General features: G+C 43.8%; 1 protein-coding gene across 1 annotated transcript in view; it reads left to right on the forward strand.

Moving 5' to 3' along the window:
* Positions 1-3852: 3852 nt before the first annotated feature.
* Positions 3853-23609, forward strand: part of LENG1 (leukocyte receptor cluster member 1) — a 43082-nt gene continuing 23325 nt past the window's right edge. Inside the window, exons 1-3 of the mRNA XM_069200721.1 lie at positions 3853-4230; positions 14226-14414; positions 14996-15267. Of these exons, the coding sequence (XP_069056822.1) occupies positions 4099-4230; positions 14226-14414; positions 14996-15267 (593 nt within the window). The 5' untranslated portion in view covers positions 3853-4098. The remainder of the gene's footprint in view (positions 4231-14225; positions 14415-14995; positions 15268-23609) is intronic.

Consider the following 23609-nt stretch of genomic DNA (forward strand, 5'->3'; position numbering starts at 1 on the left):
CTTGGATATGGTTATTGTTTACGTGCATGATAATCTGATCCCTTATCAGTTCATTATGTAAAAAACCAAACCTACAAGTAATCGCAAACTTTTTGAGCTCAGAGACATGTTCCTCTATAGATTCTGTTTTTTCTTGTTTGCTACTGAAGAAATTAAATCTATCAATAGCGATACAAACTGAAGTGGAATGATATCTGTCTAAGACTACCAAGGCATGTGCAAAAACATTAGAGTGACCCTCTTGTTGCACCTTTTTCTCCATCGAGTTATACACTTTAAGACCTTTAGGTCCAAGACAATGTAGCAAAATCTTCTTTTTCTTAACCGGAGTTAAATCTTCCTCATCTATCGTCTCCAATTAATTTAAAAAATATTCTTTCCACTCTTGCCATTTCACTTGCGGATCACCAGTAGAGCTCAAAAATGGTTGTGGAGGAGTGAGAGTAAATGTTTGGGCAACACTCATTTTACCATGAGAAGCTAGCACTCCCAACAAAAACAACAACTTGAGTGTCAAAATGCAATACTCCCAAGATGGCTGCCAAATGGAATCCAACAATGGACGAGGGTTACCACACAGTGTCTCAGCGGTGCTTCCAAGATGGTCGACAACAAGGAGCTCCAATTGTCGAAAGTTAACACACAAGCATTCCAGAAGAAAGTCGTAGCACAGTGCCTCCAGAAGCCAGAGACGTCGAGAGATTAGGCGGGGCTTTACACTAGCGCAAACGAGGGCTCTGCAGAACTCCAAGGATCCTAAAACCGGAACGGTGAGCTTTAAGCTACCAATGCGCGTGCTAGCGCTAGCGCCGGCAATAACTCTTCATACATTCCCTGCGTGCGATGGCAACACATGCATGAAGAGAAGGGCCCGAGCGCTGTTCAGAATTCTTTGCATGCAGTGCGACAAAAGCATGTGCGGAGCGTTGTGTTATGGTAGCTCGCGCCACCGCTTCAAAACACAACAGAACTGCCTAAGCGTCGTCAATGCTGAAATCCGCCAAAATTCGTAGCGAGAAAGTAGTAGAGTGTGGAGAGCCTTGTTTAAAACCAGCTCCACAGTCAATTAAGGCTCCAGGGGTGGGGGGAGGTGTTGGCGCTTTGTGTACTCACTCCGTACGTATTACTGGAGATCCTTGGTCAGTAATTCGTCCTGAGGCTTCGACGTGGTTCGAAGTTTCTGCCTCGTCGCCAAAATTCTTGTAGTGATGCAGTCGACACGATGTAGAGCTGAATAAATACGTATTTATTGTAAGTCTTCTCCAGTACGCCAACACCTGTACCTTCCACCCAAGTCTCCGCCAACTGCCAGCCCTCGCATTCCGTTCCCCACATTCTCTCCTACCTCACAGCATTCTACTTACGAACAGTACTAATGTTAACGTGTCCCTTTATGATAATTTATTACACATCAGGACTCGTTTTAGGCCAATGAATCTTTTGACCCAGTTGAGAGACACCTTAGGACGAGATAGCTAATCAATATGTCAATCAATACGTCAATAATGTCATCAATATTTATTATCACAATGCATTTCACTTTAGTCAAAGTCATTAATCAACTCAAGACACTACCATGACCTTGCAGTCATGAATAACCACACCAGTTTAGTAGAATTTTTATGATGTTTATTCCCTATTTGATTACAATTCTAAAAGCATGTGTGTTAATCTTAAAACCAAAACACTCAATAACATTGTCATAATTTGTCAACTCGGATAAGACTTAAACAACGCGAGGAACGCAATTATTAGAACATAGCACAACGTTAACATGAATCAACCTTAGCAGAGTGTCATCAACGCGTCAGTTCAACAAAACATAGGTTCAGTCATGTGTCTATTTGCGTCGGTGTAGTGAACCCTTGTCCTAACCTCTGATTAGCATTAGCATGTTGGGCTTCATGCAAAACAATTTAGAACACCAATTTGGAAAACATCTAAACTATGGTCCCTGTCAAACGTAAGCAGTTGGTACCTAGAAAGGAAAAGCAAACAGACAAATCACAATTTCATTGTCATAGTTACCCTCCAAGGTTTAGGACAGCACTCAGGTTCAGTCTTCTTCTTCAGGACATCAGTCAAATCGCCATTAGTCAGAATTCAGCTCTGGGACAAAAAGGGGCACTTCCCTCATAAGGAGGTAAAGTGTAAAATGGGCAATCTAAGAAATGGATGGTTTAAGCAAACCAAAGTAAGTCACCAAACAGTGACAAAGTTTCTGGATCGAATCAATAGCATTCCCCAACCCACCTCTAATGATTCTCTGTGTCATGGGTTTTTATCCCTTTTTCGTTGTACATTCCCCTAAAATGTCATTGGTTAATGGTTATACCCTACTATCTTTACCCAGTTAGAAAACAGATTATGTCATTAATCTTTCACCCCATATTAGTTTACAGACATTTTATTGGTCCATATGATTGACGTCTTCAGAGGTAGCACGTCCGATATGATTTCATCCTCCTGTAATTCTTTGCACATCTTTTGGTCAGTAGCTCCATTGTCTTCACCGGTTTGAACGACCTTGTACATTACATTAATCTACACTGTTGCATTTTGACTAACATTTTCTACAAGCAATGTGAATTTCATGAGAACGGATCTACTATGGTTACATTCAGCTTCTAGTTTGAAGAAAAACAAGAGGTCATGTCCTTTTGCGAGTCAGCACAATGCAAGTTAGGAAAAATACAATTTAATATGAGAGCCAGGCAGCTAAGCTTCGGCTCATGCTAACTTAAGGCCTACAAGGATTTTAGCACAATTTCAATAACGCAATCATTAATAATTAGTATAAAACGTATTCAATTATAATAATTCATAAACATTAGTCATTTTATTAGTCCACGTAAACATTGGCGGCCACTCCCCGTTGTCACATTTCAAGTGCACGTTTAAGCAAGAATTCATTACTACAGTTTCTATGCGGCATTATCACACATTAATTCATAAACATTTCATGTTAATACAGATTATATAAACTATGCTCTCTCACTAACATTCTATAAATAACACAAGTGGGTCAGGCTACTTCTGATTGGATGTTAATGGTGTTAAAATGGACAATATAATCAGGTTAGTGCTTCTCATTGTCCAAAAGGTGGTCATTTGTGATATTTAGCTCTCAATATGGACATCACTGCTTATTTCTACTGGGAGGCGTGTCAGTCATTGTGTCACTCATTGGGCAGTAGGAGGCCACTCATAAGTAAACTAAAACCATGGAAATGTCACACATATGCAATCTGAAAATTTGGCAGCTATGCATTTCCTGTAAGGTCATGGGTTGTGGTGCCTCTTCTCGTGATGCCACAAGCAATCAAACGGTGTGACGTCACGCGCCATGTCACTTGCCTACTGCCAAACTTGTCTTGCTCCCTACCGCCACTTTTTTTTAGGACTTGCGCCGTTTGTAACTTCACATTCTTGTAATAAAAGCCAGTTTCTTGTAAAGCGCTCTAATACATTTGGGTAATGTCCGCGCTCTGCAAAAATGCATAAAGATATGGCGCTTTCACAATTTCGGTGAAACGTAGATAGTAAAAATGATAGATTTCGACAGTTGTAGCTATTTCCAAATAGCAACCATTTTAATTTGTAGAACGTATCAAGTGCATAGCGTGTAAAATTATATATTAAAGAAGACATTCAAAATACGGAACATCCGTTGCAAACTGTAATTTTGTAGAACGGCCGTATTTGCTTTTAATGAAGTAGGAAGTGCATGTCGTCTGCCAATCGAAGGGAGGGCTAGATTACACGACCAATCAAAGTAAGGTACAATTATGTCCTCAGCGTGAGAAGGTGGAGCTATTGTCCTCAATTGGGTAGGACAGTGAACCAATCGTAACGGTGGGAAAATATTCCACCAACGTCGGCGACTGCTTGTAGAAGGACAGCTTCAGCACCGATAGAAACATTACGGAGAAATCTGTTCTGACTCTTGCGGACTGCATACTTTTCATATGTGAACGATCACCGAAAGACCGGATAGTAAAAGTTAGTTCGCAGTTGGTTGCAGCGAAACTACAGCGCGCTCTCTGCCATATTGAGGCTTGGCTGAGGGAAAAGGAAACCGGCTACCACCCAATCAGAATGAATATTCTTCCAAAGAAGAGCTGGCACGTGCGCAATAAGGACAACGTTGCGCGTGTGAGGCGTGACGAAGCTCACGCGGAGGAGGAGGAGCGCGAGCGTAAGCGACGGGTAGATCTAGCTGAGCAGGAGGTGAGGTGTTAGAAAATACATCTTTGTGCTTTGTTGGAGTGCAATGGATGCTTAAGAATCAGTTTCACTGGTGATCCTCGTGGGGTAGTATCCGCTTCTCTTGTTATATGTATGGCCTCTTTTAGCCGCCCCAACTAAATCACACCAACCTCATACATGCCAACATTTTAGAAGAGGAAAGTTGGAGGTTTTAAACAAAGAATCGGTAGACTACTTCTCCCATCGGTCTCTTGTTATGTGTGGGACTTACAAGAGTGGTGCTGCAGGATCTGATATAAAAAATGCAAATATGTCTTTTTTTTTTAATTTAAAGGGTTGAGCCTGCTGCAAGTGCAAATGCTAGCGAGATTGTTGTGTGCATTAAAGGCTTGGAGTCCACCTGTTGCTCACCATTTGTTGGCTTGCGTGACACTCTTCTTTACAGTCTCATAATTCGTCACTGCAGGCCTGGTATAATTTCCTTTCCTCTCTGTGGAACAGGGACCAAGTTGATTGATTAACAATTTAACTTACTCAGCGCCTATCCACTGCTCCCAGGAGATCGAGGTACTATTTTTTTTATTTTTATTTTTTTTAATTATAGTGCCATGCAAACAGAAAGCTTGTGACGGGTAAAAACATGCCCAGCAGGACAAACACATTTGCAAAGGTTGTTTTTATTTTTTATAGCTAACTTTCTTTTATTTTGCCAAGTCGTCTTTTCTCACTTTCCACTCATGTTTTCATTTGTTACAGCCTGTGGTCGTTGTTCTCCAAGGTTGACGATTATCTTGTTCTAAATATTGCAAAGCAACATTGTTTCTTTATTATGTGTAATTTCTGAAATTATTATTTAACACTTAATTCTGCACTACACCCCAATCCATCCCACTGCTATCCGCTCCACTACAATCATCCCTGTTTTACCCACACCAATCCACCGCAATCAAATTCTCCCAAACACCTGAATCCAATCTGCCCGCTCCAATTCACCCTGCTCTAATTTCAAAACAATCTGCCCGCTCTGATCCAAAACATTTCGCGCAACTGTAATCTGCTACACTCTAATCCAGAACATTCTGCCCCACTGTAATTTTCTTCACTTCACTCCAAAACAATCTGCCCACTGCAATCCAAAAGAGCCTGTCCCCTCCAATCCAAAACAACGTGCCCCACTCCAAACCACCTCCCTCAAATATGCCCCACCCCAATCCAAAATATTTCCCCACTCCAATCCAAAAGGATCTGCCCCATTCCAATCCAAAACAATTGCCTATATGAGCTGTCGGCTTTGCCAATGTGTTTTGCCATGCTGTTCACCCAGTGTGTCTGCTGTTCAGCATGGCTAAAAGTTAGTGGCGTTGAGTGTCAAAGTGGGGGAGTACGTTGTCATTGAATGGATTTGTTGGAATGTCATAGAATGCTGTAGAGTTGAGTAGGGTTCAGTGGCAAAGAATGTCTTAGAGCGGGTTGGAATAGGGTGGAGTGGATTTAAGTAGTGAATTGGATTGGGGTAGAGTGGTGCAGATTTAAGTAGTGGGGTGTATTGGAATGGGGTGACGTGGATTGGGGTGGGTGGTTTGGATTAGAGTGATAAAAGTGGGCTGGGTTGTGTTTGAGTGAGGTGGATTGGAATTTTGTGCTGGAGTGGTGATCCTACGAAGAAAAGTCAGGAAAATATGCTTTTTTAAGCTGATGGGAGTGTGTGGACTGGTGTTTGGCTGGCAGTATGTTGCAGTAGCCAACAGCAAGTCAATATGTACACTCTCAGCCAAGCCCCACTCCACACACAATGGCATCATTTTTTTTTTTTTTTTTAAACAGAGGAACCCCTAACTAAGTAGAAAGAATTACAAAACTACAAACACAAAAGCTCCAACTAAGTACATGACAGAAATGCTAACCATGAAACTGAACACATGAAAATACAAAACAGACATGAGTTTACACTCATGGTTGTTCCCAGAAATTCTTCTGGGTGTGGTAATTCTTAAAACAACCACCCACACACAGACCAGGCTTTGAAGGACAATCTGGGCAGTACATTCGAGTCTCCCTCCGGATACCTCTTCGAAAACACACTCTACATTTCTTAGCTGGAAAGTCATTTTTGGGTGTGGGAGGAATGTGCTCAGCAAAGTGGCGATCTTTCAATCTAGCCACATCCTCCACCACTGCTTCTCTAGGAACTCTGGCCTGTTCCACCACAATAAGGCTCTCTATCACTGACTCCTGAAATTTCACAAATGTCATCTTTGACTCTGGAGACCTATCCCTAAACACAATAAAAGCATTGAAGGTTGCTAAGTGGAAGAGGTGAAGTGCTAACTTCTTATACCAAACGTAAGACTTAGGAATAGCAGTATAAGGTTCCAACCTCTGGTCAACTCTATCTACACCTCCCATGTGCTTATTATAATCTAAAATGCACACAGGTTTGCGTACTTCAGCAACCTGGCCCCAAACAGTCACGGGGGGAAGTACTCTCATCATGGATGGTACTTAGCATGTAGACATCCCTCTTGTCTGAAAATTTCAAAGCTAGCAGCTCCTCGTTCCGCAAGGCACAGCACTGTCCCCTCAAGTTTTTTACAAACAAGCTCCGTTGGATAGCCTTTCCGGTTAGAACGGATTGTGCCACAAGCAACTGTGTCCACTCTAAACAATTCCTTGAACAACTGCACACCAGTATAGAAGTTATCTACATACAAATGGTGACCTTTGTTGAACAGTCGTCTACCAAGATCCCACACAATTTTCTCAGTAACTCCAAAAGTGGGAGGACAACCAGGGGGTTCAATATTGGAATCCCTACCAGTGTACACATGGAAACTATACACATATCCTGTCCTACTTTCAGACAGCATATACAATTTAATTCCATATCGTGCCCTTTTGCTAGGAATGTACTGCCTAAAAACCAAACGACCCTTGAAGAGGACCAAAGACTCGTCCACACTTATCTCTTTGCCTGGAACATAGACCTCCGAAAACCGATCTATAAAATGATCAAGGACAGGCCTAATCTTAAAAAGACGGTCAGAATCTGGGTGATCTCGTGGCAAGGCTAATGCATTGTCAACAAAATGCAGCATCCTAAGAAGAAGCAAATACCGATTACGACTCATGGTCGCCGGAAATATAGCTGTTGCCATCAAGGGACTAGTAGACCAATAAGAAGCCACTGATGGCTTCCTTATCAACCCCATCAAAAAAGTCAAACCCAAAATCTCCTCCAAATTTGTGGGAATCCACTGGGCAGCTCTAGAGTGTGGCCTAAGTCTAGCAGCGTTGTCCCTCAAATGCTGCTCCGCATACAAATTAGTCTGCTCAACAATCTCTTCCAAAAACATATCATCCATGAATAACTCAAAGAAATTGATAGGCAAAAAGTTCTCTGTATTGGCGTTACACCCCGGGAGACCAGTAAAGGCAGGCAACTCTGGCTGCTCCATGTTTGGGGCAACCCAGACATCAGGTCTTATAACGGGAAACCTTTCAGCCCCAGGTTGCTGCACTATTGGCACATCAGTGTCCTCCTCTAAAACAGGCCCTTCATCTGCACTGAGTGTGGCTTCATCATCAGAAGATTCCCCTCCAACAGAAACATCACTGCCAGAATCTCTGACTTCCTCCTCTGCCTCAAATGCAGAGTCCGTCTCATAATCATGATCAGACTGTGACTCAAAAAGCATACCAACCACCTGCTGAGCGGTCATCCTGCGGCTAGCCATGATCTCTCCTGCTAAAATTAACTGGACAAATTCACCACCAACAACCAGCACTGTGTAAGACAAGTAACAAAGTGTAGCTTTGTTAGTAAGAGTTATAAACTCAAAAACTATACCGCTCACTTGCCTGAAAAAGCTTGATTCACCAGCAACTACTCTGCACAGACACAGCAATTACCAATGATATCCCACTAAAAAGAAAGAAAGAAAGGCAAATTAGAAATAAGACAAAACAAATATTATTGTGCACAAACCTAAGGACAATTTCACACACAATCCTGCATTTAGTACACCCCCTACAAACATGTCATTCATGCATGGCAACAATACTCCTTTGGAGTAAATTGTTTTTACTTACCTAAAACATGCAACTGTGCAAACTGCAGGTCAACCACCGCCAAAACCGCAAGGAGCCACAGCAAATAAAGCAAAAGCTTTGAACTAGAACAAAAAGGAGGAAAACATTTTTTATCACACATGCAAATACTTCATCAGTTGACAAACACCCCACCATCAAACATTTAGAAATTGGTGCCTAAGTGGATTCTGCCATAGGGGCAGATGGGCCTCCTAAAATAATAGGCCTGTCTGCCCCAAGGAGGCCAGAAAATACCTTTAGTAGTGTGTCCCCATGGAGAGCGACCCTTGCCAAAGGGGACAGCCCTCAAACAAAAAAAACACACACAACACTATCCCTGGTGCCTAAGTGGCTTCTGCCCCCCTTGGGGGCAGATCAGCCTAAAAATAATAGGCTGATCTGTCTCCAAGGGGTGCAGAAATGGCCTGGGTACATGTGCCCCCAAAGTGGGTGGCGACCCTTCCCCCCCCCATCCACTAACACACACACACACACACACTATCCCTGGTGTCTAAGTGGCTTCTGCCCCCCTTGGGGGCAGACGGGCCTAAAAAAATAGGCCCATCTGCCCCCAGGGGGGCCAGAAATGGCCAACAGGTCAATGCCCCCCTTGGGGGGGCGCCCCGTGACCAAGGGGACGCCCCCCCCCCACACACACACAAAAATAAACAAATAAAAAAAATCCCTGGCGTTCTAGTGGTTTCTGCCCCCCTTGGGAGCAGATCAGCCTAAAAATAATAGGCTGATCTGTCTCCAAGGGGTGCAGAAATGGCCTCGGTACATGTGCCCCCAAAGTGGGGGGCGACCCTTGCCCAAGGCCCCCCATCCACTAACACACACACACACTATCCCTGGTGTCTAAGTGGCTTCTGCCCTCAGGGGGGCAGAAATGTCCAACAGGTCAATGCCCCCCTTGGGGGGCAGAAATGGCCCTAAAAGACATGCCCCCCAAAGGGGAGCGACCCTTGCCCAAGGGGCCGCCCCCCCATCCACTACACACACAATCCCTGGTGCCTAAGTGGCTTCTGCCCCCCTTGGGGGCAGATGGACCTAAAAAAAAAAAAGGCCGATCTGCCCCCAAGGGAGGGGGGGGGGCAGAAAAGGCCAACAGTTCTATGCCCCCTTGGGGGAGCGCCCCTTGCCCAAGGGGGCACCCCCCCCACATAAATACACAAATAAATAAAAATCCCTGGTGACCTAGTGTTTTCTGCCCTCCTTGGGGGCAGATCTGCCTAAAAAGTAGGCCAATCTGCCCCCAAGGGGGGCAGAAATGGCCGTAAATAATTGCCCCCTAAAGGGGAGCGACCCTTGCCCAAGGGGCCGCTCCCCGCAAGTCCAAAACACAAAAGCAATACAAAAAAAAAAATCCCTGGTGTCTAGTGGGCATTCCTGCTGCCCGATCGCAATGCTCAAAGAGACACCGGGGGAAAGGAAAAGCCTTTCCTTTCCCCCGGTGCCTCTTTGGCCCAAACCCCCCACCCACCGGGAAGAGGAACTCACCTCTTCTCCTCTCGCCGCACAGGAAGCAAATGGCTTCCTGTGCGGCGAGAACCCCATAATGAAGTCAGCGCGCAATCGCGAGCTGACGTCATTATGTGGGGGTGGGGGGTCGGGGGTGGAAGGGGAAGGGCTTCCCCTTCCATCCCTGACTTTGGGGGGGTGGGGGAAAGCACACAGAGGGAGCGAGAGCGCTCCCTCTGGGCTGTGTGCCGAGGACGTAATGGTTACGTCCTCGGCACAGCAGCACTGTGCCGCAGGACGTAACCATTACGTCTGCGGCACAGAACGGGTTAAAGGAGGATAGACTCCGCCCCTTTAAACCCCTCTTCTCCCCTTTAGTTAGTAAGTTTTTATACCCCTCAGAAAGTACAGATCTCTCATCTTCATGCATCTCTGGCAAAATGGCAGAGGCTGACCCAGCCCAAAACCTTTGCACAGTGACTCTGGGTGCCCAGGCATAGTTAAATAATAAATTAAATGGAATAATTCTGGTACCCTCAGCTTGACACGAAGTCGCCCTCCCCCCTCAAATCCCCTTCGGAGCGACATAGGTTTCCTTACATGGTGACAGGGATCCCCTAATTCCTCGCACTCTTCACTCTGGCACAGAGACGGATGGTGCCATGCGTCTTTCCATAATGACTTGTGGTGACATGGCAATGTGGCAGACATAGTGATCCCTACTGCCCCTCAGTCTGGCACCGGGTTAGATTGGCCTGGCACTGTGAAAATGCATAGCTCTGGGTCACACAGTGGCCTGCCTGCAGACACTTGAGTGTCATCTATACCTCAGAAAAATGCCATTTTCTTGTCAGCTGACTGCGTTTCATGTCCTAATCAAGTGCACTGTCCCACAAAGGGAAGATCTCCTCTAACCCAACTAGGGGAGAATGACCAGGTCATCCAAGCACTCATATGTTAGAAGCAAGAGAAGAGCCCTCACCTGCCAATAGGTGGCATGCTTCATCATCGGGCCTTTTGTGACTTTGGGCCCTAAGAATAATAATTTATTGTTGACTAGGGAGCCTATGCCAAGATTAAAAACACAGGGAGAGTGACACAAGAGATAATGTTCCTACACTCTCACAGCGTGACTGGGTGGGGAAAACGTTCCCTACTCAAGTGTACTGGTCAACATGTTTCAAGCTCAGGATCTCCTTCAGAGGAGTGCCCTCTAATGCCAACCAGAGGCCCAGGCCTTGGGGAGGGGCTTCTTGGGGATCAGGGCCTCCATCTTCCAAAGGCCAGCAGGTCTCAGGAAGGTCCAGTTGCAGCAGTTCAGCTGGGCAGGTGCAAGGATGCCTTTGGAGCTTATGTCCTAATAGCTCTAAACAGAATGTCAGTCAGCTGACCCTTGGATTCACTTGAGGTAGTCTGGGATGCAGGGATCAGGTCCAGTCTTTCTTCTCAGACAGCAGGGCAGACCTCAAGTAGCAGGGTCGTGCTCTGGCAGCAGGGCAGGCCTTCTTTTGTAGTATCCACAGTTCGAGGAGTGTACTAAAGAGTCTGAGGGTCCAATATGTATACCTGGTGCAAAGTTGGAAGTGAGAGAAACCTCTAGTCCCCTCCATTCCCCTCCCGAATGTCTGGCGTCCCAAAAGGCTAGTGTGAAGTTATTTGTGTGTGTGCACTGAAGCAGCTCTTATGCAGTGCAGGTGTGGTAGGTGTCAATAGGAGGGTGACCCATCCTGCCAACACCCAATCCCTCTTTGTGATACTATCTGGGAGGAATAGATAAAGGCAGTGGTCCCCAATCTGTGCGCCGTGGCTCCCTGGTGTGCCGTCAAAACTAGCCAGGGGCGCCGCACACAGTTTGGGAACCACTGAACTACACAATTAAAAAAACGCAGTTGTAGCAGCTCTTCTTTTTTTAATTTTGTCCTTGAGCGCCCTCGCGTGGTTAAACACAGCTAAAGCGATTCTACATTTCATACTATTTAAACAATTGTGTGTATATTTATCTGAAAGTACTTTCTATAATGCCTCAGGTTAACTCCTAATGTTTAGCAACTATTTGGAGGGTACACAGCTCCCCCACCCTCAAAATCCCTCCCTCTGCTTGCCAGTGTGGAATGTGTGGCTTGTTGAACAAGTATTTTAGTTTGAAGTTAGCTCACTTCCGATGTTGCAAGCATCGTTTGTTTAAATAATTTCTTCCTAACAAACATTGTCCATTGTGACTCAGCTCTTTTTACTATTCAGAGCTGCCGGTAGCATGCTATAGTAAATATGCATATAAGGGGCAACAAAACCTTAAACTTGCCCCCAGATTGCCATTACACGAGTGTTTAATTATTGTTTTAAACAAAGTGTGATTCCTGTAGAGTGTAAACAAAAAATAATTTGTTCTGGGCACTGGGTAGTCATTTCCAAACTATATTTGGAAAACGTTAGGCAACTGTTTCATTATTACAGACGAATTAATGTAAATTATTGGGAAAATAGACTTTGAATTGAATGCCCGCAGAGGATGTCTGTTGACAATGGAAAAGAATTGTGGAGCAAATTATGCATTATTGCTGCTTGACTAACACCTCAGGGGTTCTCATATTTCAATGCAGACAGCTCAGCAGATTGTTATAACTATAAAAAAAAAAGAGAGACCGTCCCCATTTTACTAGGGTTACCATCAACCACTATTGTCCCCTTACAAACAACCCTGTGCATACTGTAACTGTTAATTTTTTTTACAGTTATATCTAGAATTACAATACCTTCATTGGCTTCATCCCAATTATTTTCAGGGAGAAAAATAGATGTACTCCCTAGGCCAGGCTTACATCCCCCGCCCCCCCATCAAAAAGTAACATAATGGGGAGCCACAGCCAATGGTCAATAGGTCAAGGGAGCTGTGGGTCGAAAATGTTTGGGGACCACTGTATAAAGGCTTTCACTACACCTAGTCACGTGACCCAGGATACAGGCTTCAAGCACCAAATGTTTAGAACAATTAAATGCCAACTTTCTAAAAGAGGCATTTTTAGAATTGTGACTTAAAATTTGACTTTCCCATTAAAGTTCGTTATAAATTACAATTCCTTGGGCACGAAAAAATTATATTTCAACCTGTTTCCAAACAAAGGTTATCACTTATTAAATGTAATACGGTAACCCATTGTTATCCCATGGGAGAGGTATCCCTTGCAGTTGTGAAAAACAAATTTAAGTATTTTTCACTACCAGGGCATGCAAAACCTAAAAGTACATGTCCAACGTCTTAAATGCAATGCACCCTGCCCCATGGGTTATTTAGGGCTTACCCTAGGGGTGACCTATATGTATTTAAAAGGAAGGTTTAGGCCTGGCAAAAGGGTTTGACAGGTTGAAATGACAGTTTAAAACTGAACACAGGCTGCAATGGCAGACCTGAGACCTGTTTAAAAAGGCTGCTAAAGTTGGTGGCACAATAAGTAAAGCATGTAGCATTACATTTTCAGGCCCCGCGGTTACATGTGCCTCTTTACTAGGCACTTATTAGTAACTATGTTCCAATTGAGTATAAGCCAAGCTTTACCATTTTTATTGGAGTGAGCACAAGCGTGTGAACACTGGTTAGTAATGGTAAAGTGCACAGAATCCTTAAGCCAGCAAAAATGAATTCAGCAAAACAGGAGGAATGAAGGCAAAAAGTCTAGGGGGGTATGGGGGGACCATGACGGGAATGTCAGGTCTAAAAGATTCACTGTATGAATATGTTAACCATGATCAATGTCCTTATACAGCTGACGTCACTATTTTAGGTCCCTCATAGCAGTAGTGGTCGCCATGCTCTATGTACTTTTGTGACTTGCAGGTGGTTCCATGTACAACCATATTTCATCTAATTTCTCTTTTGATACTCTGCGAGGAAAAAAACCCTCAATCCCCAAGCCTTTTAAGATAAGGTCGTGTTTGCTCAGTGTATTATGGGTCTGGTATTACACACCACGTCTCCAAGTTTACCAGCTGGTATTGTGTAAGAGTTTGGCATTTTTAGGAAGGACCACAGAAGATTCTCACCCCATTGCTTTGCAGAACATAGAGCTTGTTCTTGTCAGAGACCAGTTCACAATAATGTAATCTTGAGATAATTGAAAATTCCAGATTGTCTTTGCTTGGAAAGAGAAGTATAGCTAGTGTTGACAAACAGCAGTGGTTGTTTTGGCACAACAGTGGTGCCTTTATGTAAGCAAACAATATAGAAGCATTCTTGATGCTTTACTTACTTACAAAATGTAGAAACCGTCATGTTATGTGCATTTAACATATGGGGCAATATGTGAACGGACATGAAAATGTATTTTTTTTACTTATGAAATGGCAGTATGTGTAATGTAATAAATTACTGTGTCACAAGCCTGAGCCTGTAGTTACTAATCAGGCCAATATGTAACTTGAACAGTTGAAGATGTATGTTTGTTAAAGTGTAATTTACTTTATCTCACTAGGCCCGCACAAACTACCTACGCAAAAAAGCTCGCCATCAGCTACCTGAACATACTAGTACCAGCAATGTTGTGGCTTTGGTTGAACCAGAGAAATGCCCTACTCACATCAACTTCTTTGAGGATCTCGCAGAGGGCAAAAAGTCAAAACAGGGTAACAAGGAGTATGAGGAGGAGAAACGGAAAGAGAAGGTACTACCAGCTTCTGAAGCATGTCCTATACTACGAATAGAAAACATTAATGTAGAGAAGTCTAAAAGGGGGCATGTTTACTACATAAGACTTAAGAAAAGCGTATGAACAACTAAAAACACAGGAAAGAACATGACCTCCTCCCACAATTTTGGGTTACTGAGCATACTGAGTGAAAGCACATGATCAGCCAAGGCATACTCTGATGAAACACTTATGAAGCACATGATTGCCCCAGGATTTTTATGAGAATGGTAGTGAAAGCATGTGATGAGTCTAAGTGCTAGGAAAGTAGGTGATGAACTGAAGCTACTAGGGGGAAAGCAGGGAAAACCTTGTTAGACCACAGGGTCTAAAGTAAAGGAACCTGAAAATCAACTTAAACTTTCTATATATATCTGTCTATCTATCTATCCATCCATCCATCATTTCTTAGGGAAAGATAGCCCGAGGGAGAAATTGTAAAAACAAGAGACTTACTCTTCCCTACGTTCAAGTTAATTCAGTCTACTATTTTAAATAGCTTAAATCTTTAAACTTGTAGTGTCATTAAGACCTATTCATCTTGATTATTTGCATAGGAACGACAGGAGAAGGCAATTGGTCTGCTTACCTACCTAGGTCAGAGTGCAGCAGAGGCCCAGACCAGTCGGCCATGGTACCAGGAGGCTCCCGAGCATCATAAGAAGGAATCTGCAGATGCAGTCAAAGATGAGAAGCTAAAGGGGAAACTGGATCCTTTGCACGAAATGGAGAAGTACTTAAAAAAGAAGACGGGTGAGAAGAAACACAAGAAGGATTCCAAGGACCATGGGAAAGAGAAGCATGAGCGAGCCAAGGAGAAGAAAGCTGGGTAGGTGTGATTCATGATGTTGGGGCTGGTAACTCGCCATTGGTCAGGAGAGGGTTTCCAGTAAACACCAGGATTGGAGTTTGTGAATTGTGGGCATGGTGAGTGTTTGGCTGAAGATCTGTGAAGGTTAGTAAGTCTTAATGGTTCAGGCTCTGGCTATTGCCAGGAACCTGAGCAAAGCACTCGCAATAGTGGGCCTTGTCACTAAAAGGTTTTTGATGCTGTCTCGGCCATGACTGAGCATATCCACAGTTGGTATGAGTAAGGTCCAAAGTATGTAATGTTTTAGGTTTATTTGTAAGAGTGCCACTATAAAAACACTTGTGTATGGGCACCTTTCAGCAAATATTATATACAATAAAATTAATATAGAGCATTTCCACTTGTCAGTAAACAGTATACCCTAATCAAAAAATAAGTCAAGGTAACTGTCAAACAAATGGTCTTTAAAAAAAATCCTTTCTTATATTAAAACTCCCATCCTTTAATTCAACTATAAAAGAACCTTTTCTGCAGCCAGTGGGAGAGCTAGTGAGCTGTTACTCAGAGCTGCAGGCCTACACAGGGGCGTATCCACGGACTGCCTCCTTGGTTCAGAGACCATGGCAGGGGCTGGCAAGAGAGATGCTGTTGTATGCCACCAGTGGAACAGGACGTCTCTACTTGTGGCAAAGGTGTATCACATGTAGAGATCGGAAGAGATATGGTGGCTCGGGGTGTTACCTATCTGCATCTTGGTCCAGGCAAAAAAGAGAAGAAATGTATTTCCAGCTTATCGTTGGTAGTGGTACCTAAAAGAAAGTTGCTAGTGTCGCACACAGCCTGGCAACATTGTGCAGGTGGGTTTCCTCGTTCATTCAGTTTGCACCTGAATCTCCTTCGGAGAATACCTTTGTTTTGTTTGCATGTTACCCTCCTTCCACTTTGGGCTCTGTTTGGGCTTTCCTTCAGTGGAATTTAATGTCCTTTCCACCCTCGCAGCGACTTTGAATCTTGATTCAAAGTAGCCAGACACCACAAACTGGTATCTGGTAACCTGGATTTCTTAAACACTATTCTACTCCTGAGAGTTTGGTGGTCCAAGTCTCTACCAGCAAGGTGAATCCTAATTTGTTTCTCATAACTCCTCTAGACAGGCAGTTGAAAAAGATTGGAGCATTTGGGAAGCAAAGTTCTCTTTGGCCAGCTTGGCCTTGGGTTTGGCCTGTGTGGCCTGCCTGCTAAGCTGTTTTGCGCTTGCCCTCTGGGACATGGTGAGCGAGATATTGCCAGCTGTCCCAAAGGAGCTTTGGGTCTCTTTGGCTCAACCTATTCAGGATGGCCAGGATGCAGAAAAAATGTCAATAGGGCTGACCTGGATACTACTGACTGCTTTGAGCATGCTCCACAGTCATACGTGGATGTGGTGCAGTGGCTTTTCCGGGGACCTGCAAGTCTCTTTAATGGATATGCTTTTTGATGGGTCTTGACTCTTTAACGAAAGGGCTGATTCGGCTCTCGACCAGTTAAATGAAAGCAGAGCCCTGACCCTTTGAGAACGACTCCAGCGGGTTGTTGTATGAATACCTCTAGACCCTTCCTCCAGCACAGCATTCAAACTATTCCTTTTGTGGCCAGGGGAAGATGATCAAGTGCACATCGTGCAGGTCCCCAAGGACCCAGCCCTCTGCCCCTGCGGTATCAGTCTTCAAGCTCCTTTGATTTAGCATTTAGTGGCACACTGCCACCCTGAGTGAGGCAGGATCAAACATATTATTTCAGGCTTTCAAGCCATTACATCTGAGTTTGGGGGTCCTACAAATCCTCCAGTAGGGCTGTGCCCTTCCATTCCTTTGTGACCCACCTTGACTTCCTCCCACATCAGAGCGGTTTTCAGAGAGGCACCTGTCCATTTTGCAGCACAGGGTGCGGGTTGTAAAGGACAGAGGGGCCACCAAGAGAGTGCCAGCCTTGGAAATAGGGACAGGTTGTTACTCTCACTATTTCCTCATGCTGAATAAGGACCATTGTTTTCTTCTAAATCTTCACCCTCTGCATACCTTCCTGTGGAAGGATTATTTAAAAATGCTCACACCGGGCAATATTCTGTCTGCCCTGGATCTGGGTGACTGGATGCTTGATTTGGACCTGCAGGACGCATGCTTTCATGATCCTATCCTGGTATCCCACAGATGGTAGCTGTGGTTCAAGGTAGTCCAGGAGCATTTTTAGTCTGCCTTGCTCCCCTTCAGCCTTACAATTGACCCTCATATGTTCACAAAAGTGATGACAGTGGTCACTGCCCATCTCTGGAGTGTGGGTATACCAATTTTTCCCTAGCTTAGCGACTTGCTGTTAAAAGCAGGCTTGCCACAGGCAGTCACAGACCACCTCCAGATGAAAGTATACCTTTTGACATCTTTGGGGTTCTTTATCAATGAGACAAAGTCACACCTGGCTCCTTCGCAAAGGCTTACATTTATCAAGGTCCTTCTGGAAACTGCACTTCTGGGCCCAGTATTACAGCCGCAGTTCTGGATCTCGGTGAGATCAGCTCTTGTGCTTCTTGGCCTGCTGGCCTCATCATTCCTACTTGTCTACTTTGCCAGATGTCATATGCAGTCTCTGCAGTGGGATCTGAAGTCTGTTGCTTCAAAGGAGAGTGCACAAGATCCATAACCTGAACAGTAGTAGATCTCTCTCCCTTCCATATCCAGAGCAGACTGTTTTTATGGATGTGTCCTGGATGGGATGGGGAGGTTGCCTGGGAGAGGTGGAGATCAGAGGACTAAGGCAGAAACCTAGCTTGACATAACTCTTTTGGAGCTACAAGCCATCTGCCTGGAGTTGAAGGCCTTCCTGCCGTCCAAGGAAAGGCCAGGCTCTCACGGACAACACCACCACCATATGGTATTGCAACATGTAGGGTAGAGTGGGCCTGGAGTGGTGCACGTCTAGAGTTGGCGCACCACCTGGTGGAATCTTTAAACGTTCAATTGGACGAGCTCAGCGGCGATGCCTGGCAGATGACAAATGGCGATTGCATTCCAATGTGAAACAGGACATCTTCCATCAGTGGGGAGAGCCTTGGCTGAATCTTTTTGCCACAGTCAAGAACAGACAATTTCATAACGTCTACGCAGTGGAGTTCCCAAAAAAGAACTGCAAGAGTCGCATTCAGGCTAGAATGGGGCCCAGGACTTTTGTATGGCTTTCACCTATGCCTCTCAGATAATGGGGAACGACTGGGCCCAACTAATCCTAGTGGTTGCCGATTGGGCCAAGAGTGTGGCAACCAAAACATGTGGGCATGACGGGTGTGGAATTTCTATAGCCCTATGCCCATGACACATTAATTAGGGTCATAGACAACATGGTGTGATGCTTATTTTGTTCTTGGGACAAGTAGGCCCAACTCCCTGCAGCATAAACCCTTTGGCTGCCAGTTTACAGTACCACATTATGGATGCGGGAAGGGCATTGTCTACAGTTAAGGTAATATTTGTATCCATATGTTCAAGCTGTTTGAACTTGTATTTATGGTTCATTAATGCAAAGCCTTTATTATTAGGGTGAGCGCTCATAGGAAATGTAAGCTCGGACAGTGGTTCAAGTATCAAAATGTGTACACATATTGCAAAGTTTAAAAATATAAGGCTATGTGTAATGCTCCCAGAATGATCTCTGATTAAATGCAAATATTTGCAGAAACTTAACATAAAATATGTTGATGCATGCTAGTATTTCCAAAAAATATTCGTAATGGAAGGTCGGTATAACCAGTTTCAACAAGATTGTGGGAAACATTAAAATAAACAAGCATTGACTAAGCCAGTGGTTCCCAATCTGTGTGCCGTGGCTCCCTGGTGCGCCGTCCAAACTAGCGAGGGGCGCCGCACACAATTTGGGAACCACTGAACTACACAATTAAAAAACACAGTTGTAACAGATCTTTTTTTAATTTTGTCCTTGAGCACCCTTGGGTCATTAAACGCAGCTAAAGCGATTCTACATTTCATACTATTTAAACAGTTCTGTTATGTGTATATTTATCTGAAGGTACTTTCTAGAATGCCTCAGGTTAACTCCTAATGTTTAACAACTGTCTGCAGCCCTGCAGTGTGTTGGCGGGTACACAGCTCACCATCGCCCCCCCCCCCCCCCCCACCCCCCCCCCAAAAAAATCCCCCCTCTGCTTGCAAGTGTGTAATATGTGGCTTGTGTAAACAAGTATTTTGGTTTGAAGTTAGCTCACTTCCGATGTTGCAGTCCCAGGCATCGTTTGTTTAAATAATTTCTTCCCAACAAACATTGTCCATTATGACTCAGCTCTTTTTACTATTCAGAGCTGCCGGTAGCATGCTGCTTTTTGGCACTTAGCAAAATGGCGCAATAGTAAATATGCGTATAAGGGGCAACAAAACCTTAAACTTGACCCCAGATTGCCCTTACACAAGTGTTTAATTATTGTTTTAAGCAAAGTGCAAATTTCTGTAGAAAGAATTTGTTCTGGGCACTGGATAGTCCGATCCAAACTATATTTGGAAAACGTTAGGCAACTGTTTCGTTATTACAGACAAATTAATGTAAATTATTGGGAATATAGACTTTGAATTGAATGCCCGCAGTGGATGTCCGTTGACAATGGAAAAGAATTGTGGTGCAAATTATGCATTATTGCTGCTTGACTAACACGTCAGGGGTGCTCATATTTCAATACAGACAGCTCAGCAAATTACGTTATAATTATTTTTAAAAAAAATTAGACCTGCCCCATTTTACTAGGGTTACCGTCAACCAATATTGTCCCCTTCCTAAACAACCCTATGCATATACTGTAGTTAAACAACTGTTAAATTTTTATTTTTTACAGTTACATCTAGAATTACAATACCTTCATTGGCTTCATCCCAATTATTTTCAGGGAGAAAAATTGATATACTCCCTAGGCCAGGCTTACATCCCTCACCCACCAACAAAAAGTAACATAATGGGGAGCCGCAGCCAATGGCCAATAGGTCAAGGGAGCCGTGGGTCGAAAATGTTTGGGAACCACTGGACTAAGCCAATAGGTCTGACATTGGTGGTCATCCTTTTGGTTTTAGCTGTGTGTCTCTTGTGACATGGTTGTTGTAAAACATATCGTTGTGGGAGATGCTGGACCCTTAAATTATAACAAACATTGGCAAAAATATTTTTGGGTTGCATAAAGCACACATTATTTGCCTATCTGCTTGTGAAAGACCAGAAAGCTGTCACTCACAGTGAATCCAGCCAATGGAGAGAGATTTTTAATAAAAAGGAAAGGTCTTGGTTAACACCAGGCCTAATTAGGGGCCCATTCCTTGAAGAAACTTAAACGTGCACCCATGGTATGGCTTTCATGAATTCTCAATGATTACAATAGTAGGCCAGGTAGAAAATATTTGTGAACTGCATTTTAGCCCAAGCAAATATCCATGTGTAGATTTGCACGTGCAAAAATCTGTTGAGAGTTTACAAGTTCACCTTTCCTCCAACCACTTTTTCTCCCAATCCTGGAAGAAATTTTACTTCTGCCCTTGTCGGAAGTAAACTTCCAACCTTTCTCCGTTTGGGGAACGATTAGCGAAGAGGTATTGAAAACCCCTAAAACATCCAAAATAATAAGTTTGCATGACTCCAAAAGGCATTCCAACCCTGGAACTATTGCTTGCTGCTACCTCCAACCTCAGTATGTAGTCCCACAGAAAGGTAGCATAATAAAAAATTGCTGGTATCCAAACCCTACTGTAGAATGAGCCCTGGCACAGTCAGAGAGGCTATTTATCAGAGCATTTATATAATGAGATTGCTGCCATAATTTGTCGCCCACTACATGGCACCAAAGAGACAAGTGGATTTTTTTTTTTTTAGAGGACAAGTAAGCAACATTCCCCATGGCCAAGTAGATATTTTATTAAATTCCACCCCCCTGTCCTCCGATTGAGCAACTGCTTTGGCAGGAACTTCTGTTGGAGCAACAGAGCAGAGTTCTGAATCTGCAAAATCTAAACCTTCATGGGTGGACATTGAGCCACAGTGGTTGACTGTGTGACTGTGTTCAACCTACCTCCTGAGGTAGTCTGTAATTCTCGCACCCAGACACCCCTCTACAATATCTATTTACATAGGGCACTGGAACAAATTTGTGGCCTGATGTGAACTCTGCAACACAGACCCTTTATAAGCCACTGCCGGAAGTTGTGTTGTTTGTTTTATCTTTGACCAGCAAGGTCTTGCAGTGTGTACCATTAAAAGTTATTTGTTAGACTTTTTGTATTTGCCTGACCAACTGTGATTGTTTAAATCACCTGCGGTTTATTAAAGCAGTGACACGCCAGTTCCCACTCCCAAACCATTTGTAATGCCACAGTGGGAATTTAACTATGTGCTGATGTTCTTTATGTGTATCCCTTCGAGTCTGTGCATAGCTGCTTGTTGCTCCTACTAACTCACAAAACCATCTTCTGCATTGTGATCCCTTCAGTTTGTCGCTTGTGTGAGCTCCAGGCTATCTTGGTGCAGCCACCCTATGCAAAAAAAAATTCCAGACCAGCTGCTACTAAAGACGAGGGCAGCCTTCTTGCCTAACGTTTTGCCACCTTTTCAGTTTGGGTAATCTGTCACCCACTAAACATTCTTTACCTTGTCTCGTCCCTCAAAAGAGGAGAGACTCCATCGGCTGGACCCCCAAAGAGCCTTACATCGCTGTCGCTTTTTGTGCGTTTCCTTGAGGCGAAGAAAGGTAAAGCAATGCAGAAAAGGATTTTGTCAAGATGAATAGTTGTCTGCATTAGGATCTGAAATGCATTGGACAAGAAGCATCCTCCTAAAGGTCTAAGAGCTAATTCCATCAGGGCTAAGGTTGCGATCACTACCTGGACAGGTGGATTGCCTGTTCTTGACATCTGCTAGACTGTAACATGGGTGTCGGTACACACGTTTATAAAACACTACTGCCTTGACAATCTGGTCCAATGGGAAGGGCATTTTGCCCATTTAGTCCGGCAGGACTTTTTGGTCTGAACTCACTCCACAGAGGAATCTCCAGTTAGTAGTATCCATCAGAAGAACAAGTTACTCACCTTCAGTAATGATATTGATACCTGCCTGCAGATTCCTTACTGCCATCTCACCTTCGTGTTCTGTTGAGTGGTCTTTTTTACCATCTGAAAGGTATCAAATTAGATATCTGTACACTTGAACTTCCAATCATTTTGTGTTGTGCGCAGAGATCGTGGAAAGGGTCAAGTAAGAAACTGACATCGGCATGCAAGGGTGGGGCCTGTATTCTGCTCCACTAGCATTAGATAGCGTGCCCACCAGAAAGGGTTTTACCGAATGTAAGTAACTTGTTTGTTACTCCTACCTTAACGGTTTGCCTTCTACCTATAGAAGATGCCTTTGGAAAAAACACATTTAGGCTTAGCTTTGACCAGCTGTTCATGTTTCTGTCACACTCAGTAGTCTTAACAAATATTGTGTGAGTGCTACTAATGCTCACACACCAATGCTTCCCCATGGCAACCTGTTTGGGATCATGAGGAGTTGTCTTTGTTGTGCCATAAGCGTACTCACTGCACTAAATACATTTCCATCCACTGAGTGGTAGTAAGGTGGCGGATGCCTGAGAATGTCTTGTTGACCTATACCTCAGTGTGAGCGTAGCTACATTTGAAAACTGGTAGGAATCCTGGGCAATCTCTCCCTAGGTTAGGGTTTGGTGGAAAGGGTACTCGTAACAGGGCGTATGTCTCGTTATGTGCAGTGCAATGACTGTAATGAACTTGTAATAAAGTGGACAGTACATCCTTCATGCTTTGGCAGAGGCAGGTGGCTAGCACGCGACAAGTATGACCAATGTATACCTATTTACAGGAAGTGAAGATACAGTGGCTCAGATCTAATGTTAGGTATAAAAATGGGTGTGTATTATGGTAATTCTTTTAGTGGGTACTATTAGAAATATTTTTCAAATTAGATGGAACAATTTGAAAGGCTGAATTAATGTATCATTGAAGGTATATATCCTCGTTCAACCATTGAAAGTCACGTGCTAACACTTGAAGTGGCTATTGCACTTCAGTCAGTTTCCCTGAACTTCACTTTTGTGCGATATAAAGTAAAGCAGGATAAAATTTACATGCCTTACTGAGTTGGGCCCTGAGACAGTAAAAACAAATCTCCTGCCACTTTCATTTGCTGGATATATATATCAAATCAAAGTGTGATTCGTTAAAGAAATGTAAGAGCATGACCTTAAAAAAATTATCCTTCACAGCAGTTTTTTTCAGAGTCTTCACTTATCCTTGGTACTTTTTTCATCTGACAGAGAATTAGGG

This window comes from Pleurodeles waltl, chromosome 7 (genome assembly GCF_031143425.1).
Source record: "Pleurodeles waltl isolate 20211129_DDA chromosome 7, aPleWal1.hap1.20221129, whole genome shotgun sequence".
Taxonomy (NCBI): Eukaryota; Metazoa; Chordata; class Amphibia; order Caudata; family Salamandridae; genus Pleurodeles; species Pleurodeles waltl.